Source organism: Sander lucioperca, chromosome 19 (assembly GCF_008315115.2).
Source record: "Sander lucioperca isolate FBNREF2018 chromosome 19, SLUC_FBN_1.2, whole genome shotgun sequence".
NCBI lineage: Eukaryota > Metazoa > Chordata > Actinopteri > Perciformes > Percidae > Sander > Sander lucioperca.
The window spans coordinates 14,061,634-14,077,990 of record NC_050191.1 but is presented as its reverse complement, the minus strand read 5'-3'; the positions used below and the strand labels follow the sequence as shown (position 1 = coordinate 14,077,990).

The following is a 16,357-nucleotide window of genomic DNA, read 5'->3' as shown; positions in this document are numbered from 1 at the left end:
TCCATTGCCATCTCTGACTATCCTGCCATTAAAAGCTTAGAAGATATCCATATCACTCTTGCTGAGCCACATCAATACCTAAGAATTTGGCTTGACAGTAGGGATGTAACGGTATGAAAATTTAACCTCACGGTAATAGTGACCAAAATGATCACGGTTTTCGGTATTACCGTGGTATTTTTAAAAGCGTGTTCAACATGTTTAGAATGCACTGATAGACCTACACAAGCTGAAATAGTTTCAAAAAGTGTAACAGTGTTCATCATATTAGAAAAATAAAATGCAATAGTCTTGTAAAAACTATTGAAAACTGGCTACTGAAACACTGGCCCGCTGTAGGGTGTCCGGTAAGAACTTGAACCAGAGATGTCTGACTTTGAGATCCAGGAAGATTTATTTACAACTCAAACATGAAGTTAACTATGGAGTTGTATTTGACGTTACATGAAGTTGAATGTGGTTCTGAAGTATAAGCAAATAATAATGCACATTAATAAGCATCTGATTTACTATGAACATTATTTACCAAAACTAAATGTTATAGCCACCAGCATATAGCAAGAAACAATACTAAGAATTACATTCATTTCTCTGTAGTTATTAACATAAATGTAACATATTGCTCAGTAACACAAACTGAGAATAAGCCACATCTATTACAGCACACATATCCATAACGGAGCAAACAGTGTAACACACCTTTATTAGCTAAGCACATGGCTCCACAGCGCTAGTCTGTTTACTGGCGATTGCACGTTGCTAGCAAATTGCTAGCAGCAATAAAATTCATATCATAATAATGGCCATATTCTGTCTTGTTGATCTAATACCATCATACCGTTATGCACGTCAACGACATGCATGGCTCCACCGGTTTAACGTTGAGTGAGTTGATGTCATTAAAAACAGAGAAAGATCCCAGCCAGTGTCAATCATCTGGAGGTGGTTCAGTTTCGGGAAAGCAGATGTGGAACAGACTGCTATCCTCTGCAAAATAAAAGGCACAAAAATTGCTGCTAAACATAGCAGTACAACAAATCACTTAAAACACCATGCATTGCAGAACACTGCAGTTAAGTCAGCTTCAACTTTCAAAAGGACGGTCAACCTAGGTCCCTTGTTTTGCTGTACATGTATGTTCTCATTCCCAGGGGATCAACTACCGACACTGTCACGGCCTTCATCGCTTGATACCTACGCACAAAGCACCCTTGAGTATGTGTACAAGATACACCGGGCTTTGAACTGTAATCACATTCAGAGCAAGTGCCCCAGAAGTAGTAGTAGTAAGAATGACAAAATCTGTCGTCAGGAAGGGCTTGGAGTGGTGCATGTGTCAAACATTTTTAAGGAGTCCCGTACAGATATTGATGAGCTCACTGATGTTGTTAGCTGCTATGTGACGTTTTGCAAAGACAATGTAATCCCTAATAAGTCTCTGAAGGTATATTCAAACAGGAAGCCATGGGTGCCAAAATGAACAAAAAGAGAAGGTTATTTCGTGAGGGCAACTCATCAAAACTGAACTCGCTAAGAAGGAGATAAAAAGTGAAATCAGGACTTAGATATAAGGATAAGTTAGAAAGAGAACTTGGCAACAGTAATTGCCAAGTTCTCTAAAAACTATTGATGGGTCAAAAAACAAAAGCAGCACAAAGATGTTGGTTCTTAAGTGGTTTTAAATCCGATAAAACAGCTGGCGCAGGAGTTTAATGAGTTTTATCTTAGGTTTCTCTACTAACTATGCATCATGCCCTGGTTCTATCCCTTCTGATGGCAGGCTGCTATTTGTGGATTTCTTATCAGCTTTTAATACAATCCAACCCCACATTTCAATCGACAAGCTCATTAAGAACTTTGGTTTAGATTTTGATATTGTGGGCTGGATCCTTGATTTTTTTTAACTAACAGAACTCAGGGAGTGAGGGTGAATGGATGCATGTCAGGAGAATTAAAATCATCTACAGGGTCCCCTCAGGGCTGCCACAGCCTTTGCGACAACAGATTCATTTTAAAGTTCGCAGACGTCTCTGTCAGTCTTCTTCATGCTGGTGAAAACAACCATGGTCCTGTTGTTGATGAGTTTGTACTGTGGTGTGCATTCCTTCAACTGAATGTAACAAAATCTAAGGATATAATTATCAATTTTAGGCACAAGCCATTAAACCCTGAGAGTAGTATCATCAAGGAACTACAATTACCTGGGGATTTTTATTCAAAGACAAGCTGAATTTTAATTATAAAACTGAGATGCTGTGTAAGAAGGGTGAGCAATGTCTTCTGCCTCCAGAAGTTATCTCAGTATCCTGTTGATAAGACCCTCATGATCCTACTTTACAGATGTTATGTCATGCGTTTTAACCTTTTCTTTAAATTTGTTGATACAGGAACCTCAGCATCAAGGCCAAAAACACACTATCCAGGATAGTGAAAGTGAGCAGCAAGATCTTGGGGGTGCGTACAGCAGAGTATGCTATCTGATCTGTTCAACAGACAAGTAGGGAGGAAGGATGAAGCCATCCTGTCCACCAGCACCCACATTCTTTACTCAGATGTTGCCTTCTGGCTCTAGGTTCAGATTACCCATGATTAAGAGCAACAGGTACAAGCACTTCTTTATCCCCACAGCCAATTCACTTGTTAAATCAGGCCGGGGGAGGAGGTAATAACTCCCAATTCACTTGGCAGTGTGTAGTTTACTTAGCGATATGATGGGGTTTGTGTTGGTGATGGGGATGATGGTGATGAGGATTAGGATAATGATGATGTCTATGCCGCTGATGTAGGCAATTTGTGTTATGATGGAAGAGATGTTGATCATGTATTCAACATGCCTGGTCACTTTGCACTTTAATGTGGGTATTTGTAGCTTTTTCGTCATTGTGCTGCTTTTTTAGATGTTATTGATGCTGTGCTTTGTACACTTGGAAATGTCAAAGTCGGTCACCAGTGACTATTGTTGGTCTTCCAGAACACTGGTATTCAAGTCACCCCCCCATCTCCTTCAGTATTGCATGACTATGTTGTTTTTCATGTATTGTATAACTTGCTGCATGACCAATTGCCTTCCGGGGACAAAATACAGCTGAAAGAGATTATTGGTTAATGCTGAAAATAATAAAATTCTATTTTTATATATATATTTCTTGTGTCCTTCCCTCTGTGCTGGTGTGGCTGGGAATCCGAACCTAAAATAACTTAAAATGAACAGACTTCCAATCTGTTACAGTAACAATGGTTATTATAAAGTGTTACCAAATCGTCTTCATGAAAACAAAAACTTGTCCTCTCTCAGGCCCTGTTTACACAATGACGCTCACGGGTGAAAACAAAAAGATATTTTATCGGATGTGCCTTTCGTTTATACGGCAACGGCGTTTTTGGGGCTTAAAAACGCAAAAAAGTGAAACCACCCCCCAGAGTGGAAATCTTAAAAACGCTCCACCGTCGCGTTACTGTCTAAAGGGTAAAAACGCAAAAGAAAGAGAAAGCGGTGTGGAGAGAGACGAGAAAAAGGCGTTCAGGTAGTCTGTTGTTACGGAGTAGGCTACAGAAATTATAGGCTCATGTTATCTAAAAGATTTTCAATGTAATGGCTCAATATTTAAATGATTTCAACAATGTGGATAAGGTTGTTATATTTCGATGACCATATGTAGGCTATTCATTTGAGCCAGAGTAGGCTACAACATTGCAGATGAAGAGAAAGAGAGAGCGAGTGGCAGCGGGCAGAGGAGGGTCTGTTTCAGCCTCCTCTGCACGCTGCCTCTCGCTCTCAAGCAGCGGCTGAAGGGCTGTGAGGCTCAGGATATTGGTAGTGCTCCCGTGGGTGCTGTGCTGGGGCTTATCACGGTCGATTGTGCCGGTCATCATCAGACAAACACGCAACTCCACCTCCTCGTCTTTCCAGACAAGCTTTTGTTGTTCGCTTCGACATGTTTTGGTTTCGCGCTACTAAGGAGAGAAGTAGAAGGAATGTTCTACGTAGGCGCACGGCCTTGGTGGTGTTGTGAGGCAGTGCCACCTAGCTGCCTGGCATGCATACTACATTGAATTTCACACACTTTTGCGTCACCATATGCACGCAGATTTTCCCCCAAAAACTCTTGTCAGATCGTTTCCGTCTAAACATAGCCTCAGACCAGGTCCAGGAGGAGCTGAGCAGGGAGATAGGAAGTCGTAACGTTCAGGTTGAGGACAGGAAGAACCTGCCCTTCACAGACACAGAGACTGGCTAACATCGCCCCAATAGCAGTGCCTCACAAAACGAGTCAAGACATCACCTTCCAGGGTCACTTCATTAAGAAGGTCAGACTGAATACCTAGCAGTGATTCCCCTACAATGGTACAACCTGGTAGGCAGCCAGGCCAAAGAAAATGTTTTTAATAAGCAATTAACCGACTGTGGTTAGCCGCATGTATGGAGAAAAGAGCATGGGTCCCAAAATGGAAAATGGAACCTAGGGGGGACCCCACAAGAAAGACGGGGAGAAGATCATTGAGCAATATCTGTTCCCAGGATTTCAAAACAGACCGTAATGGCGGCTTGTTTGGAATACGATCTCTTATTTTACGAAAACAGTTCACCAAAAATGTGTTTCTCAAAACATTTTATGCGAGAAATGGCCTATCCAGTTGCTGAATCTGCCTTAATTGTAGATCGACAAGATTTTTGTGACCTTATGAGGGGCAGAAGCTCCGCTTCTTCAAAGACCCCGCAACACTATCAGAATGAATTGCACAGCTGCTCCTATAGAAATGAATGGGAAGAGTGGAAATGAATGAACACACTCCTCAGACGGGAGGGTGGTCTCTACGGCGTTTAGGTAAGCATCATGCAGCGATTTTAAGAATAGACACCAAATCAACTAGTTATCGTTGCTTGTGTTATTTTAAATATCGACTTATAATGATCGGCGGTCCATAAAATCGTGGCATCCCTACTTTAAATTCAAACTCTGTTTAAACTGTAGTGGAGCCTCAGTTTGACGTCCAGGTGTACCGAGTATTTTGAAAAGTGACGCCAATGAAAAAATGTCAGTATGTGACAGGTCGGCATGAGAATGTGTTGTGTATATATTAGGCATTGCAGTATTATGTATGTATGTTTCCTCATTATGTTGATAAAAACAATCATTTTTATCAACAGTGGACGTGGGGGTTTTGAAATTCTATATGAGCAGCAGCAGTGGAGAGAGCAAAAGTAGCAAAGGTCAGCAAAGCTTTCATGTGCATAGTGGGAACACATCGTACTAACAAGTAAAACACCAGCTTTCATGTGCGTAGTGGGAACACATTGTTCCAACAAGTAAAATACCAATCACAGTACAGTAAGTAGTGGGAAGATTGCTGCAGTGTAGAGTTAGTTGTGAAATCCCTGTCAACCAGAACCCTCACAAAACTATAGGCTCCAGGAGGAAACATACTTTGTCAGTGAAGTAGCAACTTCAGGACACTTTTTTAAAGTAATGGGGATTTTAGATCTCTTTCTCCGGTCCTCCAGCTCCATCTCCCTGTTGGGGGCTCTGCTGGTCCTGCTACTCGTCTACCTCGTCTCCTCCTCCAGCTTCAGCTCAAAGGAAGACAAAAAGGGACCTCCAGGACCAAAACCATTTCCTCTAATTGGGAACCTGCTGCAGCTTGATCTCAAGAGGCCCTACAACACATTACTAAAGGTGAGGAATACATTGCTTTTCTTTCAGGGGGATTTGTTGTGTGTGCTCTCCAGGCAGCAACACTGTTACAATAATTCTTCTATCACATTGTCTGCTTTTTAAAATGTTTTATGACACAACATTGTGCCCCTGTTCTTAGCTTTCCAAGACATATGGATCAGTGTTCACTGTGTATTTGGGACCCCAAAAAGTGGTGGTCCTGGCTGGGTACAAGACGGTGAAAGAGGCACTTGTCAACTATGCTGAAGAGTTTGGTGAAAGAGATCCACTGTTAATAATGGAGGAATCTAATCAAGGCCATGGTAAGGAAAGAGCTTTTGCAAAATCATTTTTCTGTTTTGTTCATTTTCCAGTAAATGTTTGTCTTTAAGAATGTTAACTCATCGGCCGTTTTGGTCTTAGGAAACATGCATCTCTCCTTGTTCTTATACAAGGTTAATGTTAACTTGTGCATTGTCCCTGTTTAAATAAAATGAATCGAGTGAAACTAAGATTGCTTAAGTCGGTCAGTCATTTGCATTTTTCATGCTTAATTACTTACTACTTATTAGCACATCTCTGGTCAAAATATGTACTCTTTCTGGAGAAACTCTGGTTTTACAGATCTGTCAATTAAAATCGTCGTCTTTTATCCATTCCAAGTTTTTTAAGTTAAAAAAACTAATTTAATCTCAGGGGTTTTATGGTCCAATGGTGATTCGTGGAAAGAGATGAGGCGCTTTGCTTTGACTAACCTGAGAGACTTTGGGATGGGCAAGAAGGCGAGTGAGGACAAAATCATTGAGGAATGTGATTACCTCATTGAAGTGTTTAAGACATTTAAAGGTAAGTGACTTTTAACCTACTGTATGATGAACAATGTTTCATCAATCCTCTTTTAATGAAACAATCCAGTCACAATTGTTTCATGATTTGTATCTTATCGTCCACTGGGTTGACCTTTGTGAGTTGACTCTTAAAGCAGTTACAAACGCTCAGAGATAGTAACACACAGGGTTCAGTTCCACAATGTTCTAAAGGTTTTATGAGATAAGAATATAAACATTTTCTAACGATCGTTTCATTCATTTTGATAACATGAGAGTGGATAGATAAGAAAGGGTAAACAGAAAAAAATGAGGATTGGTTCAAGGTTGGTTCATAAATCTTCAGGAAGGAGAACAGTGTTACAATGTATAATACCAACTTGATGAGAGAGGCTTTGTTCAATTATCACAAAATGGCACGTAACATATTTCCAACACTCGTGATTTGGATTTTTTCCTGTTTCCCTTGTTACAGGTGAAGCTTTTGATACGACCCAACCAATAAACTATGCAGTCTCTAATATTATCTGCTCCATTGTTTATGGCAGCAGATTTGAATATGATGATCCAGAGTTTACATCCCTGGTAGATCGGACCAACAGAAACATACAATGTTTGGGCTCCCCGTCAATACAGGTGACACTTCATATTTTTATTCAGCTTAGACTTTTAGCATTGTGATTTTCAAATACATAATACAACTGAACTGAATTGAATTTTTTTTTGTGATTCATCACTTGCATGTTAAATACATTTTGTACATACTGATGCATCTATATTTTTGTTAACAGTTGTATAACATGTTTCCATGGATCGGTAAATGGTTTGGTGGGAAGAAAGAAATGGAGACAATAGTTGCTGCCAACCAGAAACATAACTTACAGCTGTTCAGTCGTTTGAAAGAGACCCTCAATCCTCAGATGTGCACAGGCTTTGTGGACGCCTTTCTGGTCCGAAAGCAAAATCTGGAGGTCGGGAAGCTTATCATCACTATTATGCTCATTGCTTTTAACAATTAAGATATTTATACCTCACTTTCAACTCTTCTGTGTTTTATATTTTCTATCTGTTCTGTTACTTATCTATTTGAGCATGTGATAGTATTATTATCTCTATCGCTTTCTTGCCATTACCATGTTATGTTACTTAAGTTATTTTAAAGACTTTGGTCAACTTGGGTTGGTTTGAAATTTGCTATATGAATAGGGCTGGATCTAAGAAAATCAATTTTCTGATTCAAATCGATTTTCATTTGAACGATCCAATATCGATTCAGAATCGATCCATGTCTGTATTATAAATTCCTAGAACACCTAAGGAATCCATTTGTACCAACTATATTAAGCTAGCTTTTTGGGAAGTGGGTTAAATAATGGTCCAAAAATAGGCTACATTTTGACGAGGTAAAAACTGGCATGGCCATTTTGAAAGGGTTCCCTTTACCTCTCACCTCAAGATATCTGAATGAAATGTCACTTAATACTCACTGACCGTAAAGTCTGTAGAGCTGCACTTTATTCACTGATTGCAGGCCACAAATTGTTTTTTACTGCAGGAAGATTGGGTATTTTGGGAGCAATGGGCATTTGTTTTTGGGATAAGCCTGTCAGACAAAGGGGCTTTCGGTCCAAAGGCAAATTTTTCAGACTACTGGTGTTTCGAAATAATAGGCCATTGGAACAATGGGCAGTCCCTGATGCCTAGATGCAAGCTATCATGTCTCTGTCTGTCTACCTTCCCTGGCCAACAGTGGGGGTGTTGAAATGAATCATTGCATGGATGGATCGCGATGCGGACCAGTACAATTCTGCATCGATGCAATGACAGACCATAATCGATTATTGCCTAAGGAAGGAACCTGTTCATTTTCCGGTCCGACTCATTTGTTTTTGCCTTTCATCTGTTCATACATATCTGAATGTGTTGATGAAAACCATGTGTAGCAATATATATTAATATTGAGGAGGAGAAACATTGTGATATCGATTTGAACCGTTGACAGGATAATTGTAATCGAATCGTGACACCAATGAAGATTCATACCTCTAGCCAAGAGTAGAGTTATCAGTGAGAAGAAATGAAGTGCAACCTAAACCACTATCACTACTACTACCTCAAAAGTTTTTGTCTATATAACTGCACCAATGTATCTTTACTTGCAGGATTCTGGGATTGCCAACAGTTACTTCCACGAACACAACCTTATGCAGACAGTTATTCATATTTTTGGGGCTGGCACTGACACAACAGCAACTACTCTGAGATGGGGACTTCTGTATATGGCCAAGAATCCAAAAATACAAGGTAAGAAACTTAAAGGCAGGGTTGGTAATGTTGAAAAGCTAGCAAGATTTGAAGGCAGCAAATTAAAGTTTAACAAAAGTTTAAATAACTATCAATTTACCATGTACTAATGATGGTTATTATAAAGTGTTACCAAATCGTCCTTATGAAAAAAACTTTTCCTCTCTCAGACCAGGTCCAGGAGGAGCTGAGCAGGGAGATAGGAAGTCGTAACGTTCAGGTTGAGGACAGGAAGAACCTGCCCTTCACCAACGCTGTCATCCATGAGACACAGAGACTGGCCAGCATCCTCCCAATAGCAGTGCCTCACAAAACAAGCCAAGACATCACCTTCCAGGGTCACTTCATTAAGAAGGTCAGACTGAATAAAAGACCTATTTTACACTAATTTAACATGAACTTTTGTAAAGCACCTTTGATTGACATTTTAGGGAATGCTCTGTAGCAAAAAATACAATTACAATCTGTGAAATGTTTAAACAAACACAAATCCAAGTAAAGCTGCAAGCAGCGTTGGACGGGCCCTCGCACCTCTGCGCACATCGGCGTTACTGGTGGACGCCGCGCCTTGCGAACATGCATTTGCACAGCACTCAGACACTGCAAATCATCATCAATGAAATGGGAATTCCCTGCTGAGTTCAATGATACCTCACACAAGACTCTACGTCCTACAGTTCATTAGCTGTTAAAGGGGGCGTGGCCAAAGCATAGGGGTGAGGGCACACTTTTACCAATAAAAAAGGAAGCCTCTGCTGAGTTCAATGATACCTCACAAGGGTATACCTTAAACGGTTCAAATTTTATGACAGGGGGCGTGGCTAAAGCATAGGGGGCGGGCCAAACCATCATCAATGAAGAAGGAACTCTCTGTTGAGTTCAATGACACCTCACACAAGACTAACTTAAACGATTCAAATGTTATGAAAGGGGTCGTGGCTAAAGTATAGGGATGGCTCAGTATAACATGTAGACCACACAAGTTTCATGTAAATCGGATGACGTTTGTCATATAAGGCTGATTTCTGAGTTGCCAGCGGGGGGGGGGCTAGGACCAAAAGTCAATTTTGGCCTATAAATGTCCTCAAGCCTGGACCCTTGTCCATCGTGAGAAATTTCGGCCAAATTGGACAATGTGCACCATTGTTACAACAACTTCTTCGTTCATCGATAGGGCTGGGACGGTATGGATTTTTTCTTACCGCGGTTGAAAAGCAAGAAATTCCCACGGTAGAGCAGTATACCGCAACCCCTTTACGAGAGTAGCGCAAGTTAGAGCGAGAATGGCAGGGTGCCTTAAGTGAGTGACGTCACTGCCCGAGTGGTCGCGCAAGGAGAGCGAGCAGTAACGGAGAGTAGCGTATATGAGTTCCACTGTGAGGAAAAGCAAGAGGAAAAAGATAGCAAAGTTGATGTAAAGTGAGTTAAAAGTGAAAAAACATCGGCTTAAACCTTACAACATATGTTGCAGCTATAGACTGTATAAAAAGATTGCAGCACAGTGTTTCCATTTCAGCTCAATGTGAGAGTCTTTACTGAGTTTTGCTGTCATTTAGGGCCACAATGGTTTCTCTCATCTCTGTTGATCCATTCCACAGACAGTTCAGAAAGCTCTTTTGTTAATAAAGTAAAATATAAATAAAATAGTTTGCTGACAATGCCGAGTGCAGCCCGTCTAGCAGCTGAGCAGACAGACAGAGAGCAGAGAGGGCGACTCGGCAGTTCGCTAACTTGTTGCTCTCTCTACCGATATAAGCCGCTCTGTTTTAGCCTACGAAACGTGCATGCAGGCTGAAATTCAACCGTGTCGTTTTATCGGGCTAAAGCTATAAACAGAAGAAAACTCCGCTAGCTGCTAGGCTAATGTGCAATGGTAAACACTGCAGCTTGTTAAGCTAGTTAATGTGTCTACCTCAGCCCTATTCATCGATAAATGCTCAAAATGGCCGTCACGCCCACACCGTTTGACGAAAAGTTTTTCTTTTAATAACTTTTCATCTTTAAGGAGTTGAGATGGTACAGACCAAATTTGAAATCCATCGGATGAAATCTCTAGGAGGAGGAGTTAAAATATAGCACCTTGACTTTTAGGTCTATTTCCTGTTGCCATTAGGGGGCGCTATGACTTTGAGCCAATATCGGTCTGTAGATGTTGTCAGGGTTGGACTCTTATGAATCCTGAAAGGTTTCGAGCCAATTGGATAATGTACACTCAAGTTACACCCACTTCCTTTTACAATGGCGACATGCACAAAATGGCTGCCCCGCCACGGCCATGCCCTATAACGAAAAGTTTTTCTTTTAATAACTTTTCATCTTTAATGTCTTAAGATGGGACACACCAAATTTGAAGTTGATCGGATGAAATCTCTAGGAGGAGTTCGTTAAAGTATGACATGTGGAAATGGCCAAAATCGCACAAATTTCGAGTAGATTTTTGTACGCCTCGACATGCTTCATATGTGTACCAAATTTCGTGAGTCGATGTTAAACGTACTGCAGGGGCTCAATTTTTTTTTTATTTTGTAGGGGGCGATAGCGAGCCATTTTTGTGCACCTATTCCTGAAACCCTTAAAATACGTACATTTTCACCAGAATTGATGTGACCGGCAATTTTAGTGAGTTTTTGCGTATGTTAAACCCCTCAAAAAGGCGATTCATTTGCCGGAAGAAAGGAAAGGAAGAATTCCTTCAGTTTCAATAGGGCCTTCACCGCTGTCGGCGCTCAGGCCGTAATTAAAGTCTCACAATGGATATTTAACCGCCTCTTTATCACTTCACCAGCAACTATCTCAGCTAAAACCACGTATATGCCATGTCTGAAGTCTGCCTGAGGTGCACACCCATTCTCACCGCACATTCTTCCTTTATAAATATCACATTATGTGCGGGGAAAGGCATACACATGGTTCTTCAGGTGGATTTATGCCATTTTGAGTCAGCATCAGCAGAAACCTGTGCTCAGGAATAAATGTCTGCAGACACATCTTCAAGCAGCCTTGTGGCCGGCCAGTGTGGCTGCTGTAGAACAAAGTGGCCTTTTGTCAAACTTGCCATTCTTCAGGTAGACATCAGCATCATGGTGGCAAGCCTTCAACCAGCTAAACTAGCTTACATGGCTAAAAAAAAACAAAAAAACAATTGTATTGTGTCCCCAGCCCCCACTCCTATTGATGACGAATAAAACATTTATCAGATTTGTCATTTGGGACAGTTGTTGAACCATTCTTACTATACTTACTTTCTGTGTTAGGTGAATTATTACTTGCTTAGCAAGTATAAAACTTTTCAAATTGTGTATGGTCCACAGGGGACCACAGTATATCCTCTCTTAACATCTGTCCTGTATGATGAGAGTGAGTGGGAGAGGCCACACAGCTTTTATCCTGCTCACTTCCTGGACAAAGACGGGAAGTTTGTCAAACGAAAAGCCTTCATGCCTTTTTCTGCAGGTTGGTAAATTTAGCCATCACTTCTTGATGATCATTCACTTGAAGGTGAAATAAACATTTTCCTTTGCTCTCACTCTCACACACAGGTCGCAGGATTTGTCTCGGACAGAGTCTGGCCAAGATGGAGCTCTTCATCTTCTTCACCAGCCTCCTGCAGCACTTTCGTTTCACTCCTCCTCCTGGAGTTTCAGAGGATGAACTGGATCTGACTCCACGTGTGGGCTTCACCCTCAACCCTTCACCCCATAAACTGTGTGCTGTTTCCTGTATTGAGCAATAGGGATTGAAAATTCTGCTTGGCCTGCTTTTATGACTTCAACTCACTTCAAGAGTAGAGTAGATGCTTAATTGTACAGTGTTTTATTCAATGAAGTGCAACAACAGCACTAAATATGTTCAATATCAATGATGCAATTAAGACAATTTTCACTTAATCAAAGGCTTGCAGATAAGCAACTCAATGCAGATCAGTAACCTGATGACAAGCCAGATGGTTTGTTACACTAAAACCATCTGAGAAGCGGTCATTGGAAACTGGGCAGGCAGGTGATTTGATGAGCAATCTGTCTATTAAATCTGCCATTGTTGTATTGTCATGAACAGTCACAGCCGTTTGGCTGGTTTGGTAAGCTGGTAGTTCAAACACAAACGCATTACTTGAAGCCTGAAAATATGGAGTTGTGCGATATGAAATCTCGTAATTCTAGCGTGATCTTGTAATATCATGAGAATCTAGCTGTGCTCAAGGTAAGCAGATCAGACGAAATACTGTACATGGTATTCTCTACATCCATTTGCATCTCTGACTATCCTGCTATTAGAAGTTTAGATGGTCTCCACATCAGTTTTCGCTGAGCCATATAAATATTTGAGAATTTGGCTTAATATCAGACTGACATTTAAGATTCATAATCAACGTTGGCGGCCTGTCTTTCAAATAGTAAATATATTGTCAGCTTCCTCATAGAGTTTGTGCTGTGGGATGAGGGCTTGGAATTTTAAAAAGTAGTTTAACAGTAATGCAAATGTTCAACACCATTGATGTAATTAGGAACTGCTCGTTATTTAATTAAGGGGCCACCGGAGGAGTTTTGTGGCCTCTAACCTAAAAAGACGTGACCCTCCCCTCGTCAGTAATAATTTCCCTATGACCCTCCAACACAATTTGAAAAAAAGGAATGACCCTCCCCTCGCGTGCAAGTTTGCACTTAACAAAGAAGTACAGATACCATTTGATTTTTACAACCATGACATACAGGAGTTAACCTCTGCATTCTCATCTTACACATCCCACTCCTCTGTTATGGTGTGGTGGCCATTTCAGTAGATTTACTCACTAACATTGTTGTGGAAACACAATAAGCATGGGAACTAAATGCACACTTCATGCATTACTGCATTACTTCAAATACTAAGTTACTCCTCTAGTAAACTAGTTTTCACATGAAATAAAACAATAAAACATTGAGACCATTCAGCAAAGGACGCTGGGATATAACCAATTCAACACTGGTTGCTATGGACTTGTCACTATCGTCATTGTATATTTTAGCACATAGGTAAAGCTGCCGAAGCTGAACATTATATTCCAAAACACATATGTTTATTTTTAAAGTTTTTAAGTTACATTATAACAATTTAACAATTCGCCCTTATGAAATCCAATCGCGGCACGGCTGTTTTGGAACGCAATAGACAGACGCTTAAATTCAACTAAAATGTAACAGTGAACAATCAGTGTTGGACCTACAGTCTGTTGAGATGCCTCTCCAAACGCAGAAACCAAGCGCAGTCACACCATAAAACGTTAAGACACGTTGAGAAAAAAGATCCGCATTTTGCCGTAATCCAATGACACGAAAAAAAGTAATCCACAGCGATCAGTAGATCCACAAAAAGGTAAATGATACGGTGTATCCAGCAAGGCCGATATGAGCGTCACATACGAGGCCTCTCGACTTCGCTGTTTAAACAAAGTGGAATAAACGTATAAAAGTCCATATCTACACAAAACCCACAATCAATTAGTAAGCTGACATCACATGTATATAGATGGCATTTAGGAAACCTTTATTGCAAGGTTGGCACGGCAAGATGTCCAGACTAGTGCAACAGTAAGTTTTGTTTTTTGTGTCCTGCTGCTCCCATCGTCAGCCAGGTGATAATTTTTTTTTACTAAAGCAGTATATGAAATCAGATGTATTACCTATCACCATTTAGTTGTTTTGTGTTATTTAAGATATTTATTTAATATCTGGTCATGCCAGATGTAATTATTCCACAAATTTTTTAAACAATGCAATTACCCATTTGATCCACCAGGAAACTCTGCGTATGCGGTCAGACCATCTGCTAGGGGGCCAAGACTGAGAGCTACATGGATAAATATGCACCAAACAAGCCACTTTTAAATTTTGCTCTTTTCATGAATAAAAAAGTTGGGTGACCCCCCCCCACCCAGACTAAAAAATGTTGGATGACCCTCCCCTCAGCAAAATATAAAAAAAAACATGACCCTCCCCTATTTTCCTCCGGTGGTCCATTCCATAAATACCGAGCGGTCCCTTAAGAAAATGTGTATGGAATGCTTTCTTCTTTTGCTACTCACTATGTATGCCTGCAGATAAGAATCCTGAAACTATTACAAAAATGGCTTTCTTGTAACTTGAGATGGAAAATTAAAAATATTTTGATGTACACAATTAACAAGATCCAATATATCTGACCACAGCATTAAAGTTGGAGGTGCTTACCTCAAATCTAGCTGCAAATGTTCTTGTTGCAAGTCTACCTGAACTTAAGTTTATATGCTCCACAAGACAACAGCTTTAATTTGCCCTGGTGACAGACTGACAGGCTGAGGTTGTACAGGCAAGGCAACTTTATTTCTATAGCACCTTTCAGGAACAAGGCAATTTAAAATGCTTTACATAAAACATTAAAGAGCAATTCAAAACGGTCATAAATATAAAACAGGCTAAAAAAGAATAAGATACAAAAACATTTTTCATTTTGTGACTTTCGATTACATAAGACTATTTTTCAGTCATATTTCATCATTTAAGTTTTCTTTAAAATAGTGTTAAAATCTCGTCTTGTTCTCGTGAACCCAATCTCGTGTCTCGTCTCGTGAGCCGAGTGTCTCGTCACACGCCTAATGATAATATCGGTATTATTTTTAATATGCGGAAAACTAGAGACCATTTTGCGATGGCATCATACCAGCCATGACGCCAGGGGCAAAAAATGGCGGGGCTCCTTTCCTCCTTTCTACCCCACTTACTTCCGACTCCCTTGCTCGAACCACACTCATCAAACTGAGCCTGAGAACACTCAAAGTCAGCCTTTATAACTACACAACTGTAAAGTTTCATGACTGCATCTTGCACAATTGTGATGTATCGGGGGTGACAAAATCTGGCCACAGACAGACAGACATTTAAAGACCTGGCAAAGTACCTGATATCACCTCAATGGTTGTTCCCGTTACAGTAGGTCTCCAGGACTACATTTTGCCATGGTGAGACAAACACACACAGTCACAAGGTGAACAGTGTTGCCGTCGCAGCTGGTCATGGCCCTCTTCGTTTGATACCGATGCACAAGGCACCCTTGAGCATCTGTACAAGAAAACCGGGCTTTCAACTGCAAACCCATCTGGAGTGATCAGAGCAGGTGCTCCAGAAGTACGCGTAGTAGTAAGAATGACAAATTCTGGGACGTGGCCGGTCGCAAACGTACTTCTTTTAACTCCACCCATGATCTTTTTCTAAACCCAAGTGGTTTTAGTACTGTAGTTTTGTTTGAATTCACCATGTGTTTAAAACGGCGACTCTAGTTGAGCCTCAGTCTGACATGCGAGGGGTACCAAGTTTGTCATGTAAACAGCATATTCTGGTTGGATATATCGAATAAGGCCTTTTTCCGAATATAGCATTTTCCGATTAAGACGTGGGATATTCCAGTATTATTCGGGTTTTAGATGCATTTCTTGGAAATGTATACAGCGCATTCGGAATATGCGTCTCAATCAGGGTTTTTACTGCAGTTTACGCCCAGTTTACGGCCTCTTGCCCGTTTACTGCTCATGGGCAGCTCTGTGAGTGACAGTTTAGTCAG

The 16,357-nt window shown here is 40.7% G+C and overlaps 2 protein-coding genes across 2 annotated transcripts in view; both read left to right on the top strand.

Annotated features, from left to right (window-relative positions):
* Positions 1-16,357, top strand: part of LOC116056166 (cytochrome P450 2K1-like) — a 55,304-nt gene that overhangs the window by 18,489 nt on the left and 20,458 nt on the right. The gene's annotated exons all lie outside the window — the stretch shown is intronic.
* LOC116056181 (cytochrome P450 2K1-like) lies at positions 5,317-12,778 on the top strand. The gene is made up of 9 exons (XM_031308342.2): positions 5,317-5,675; positions 5,815-5,977; positions 6,351-6,500; positions 6,957-7,117; positions 7,273-7,452; positions 8,644-8,785; positions 8,956-9,140; positions 12,097-12,238; positions 12,325-12,778. The coding sequence occupies exons 1-9, from the start codon at positions 5,469-5,471 to the stop codon at positions 12,516-12,518; spliced, it is 1,524 nt and encodes a 507-aa protein (XP_031164202.1). The 5' UTR covers positions 5,317-5,468; the 3' UTR covers positions 12,519-12,778.

Excerpts from the sequence above, each read along its gene's own strand:
- LOC116056181 (XM_031308342.2), top strand. The coding sequence starts at position 5,469 with ATGGGGATTTTAGATCTCTTTCTCCGGTCCTCCAGCTCCATCTCCCTG. Across the intron at positions 7,118-7,272 it reads TGGGCTCCCCGTCAATACAG|TTGTATAACATGTTTCCATG; the intron begins GTGACACTTCAT and ends TTTTGTTAACAG. Across the intron at positions 7,453-8,643 it reads TCCGAAAGCAAAATCTGGAG|GATTCTGGGATTGCCAACAG; the intron begins GTCGGGAAGCTT and ends CTTTACTTGCAG.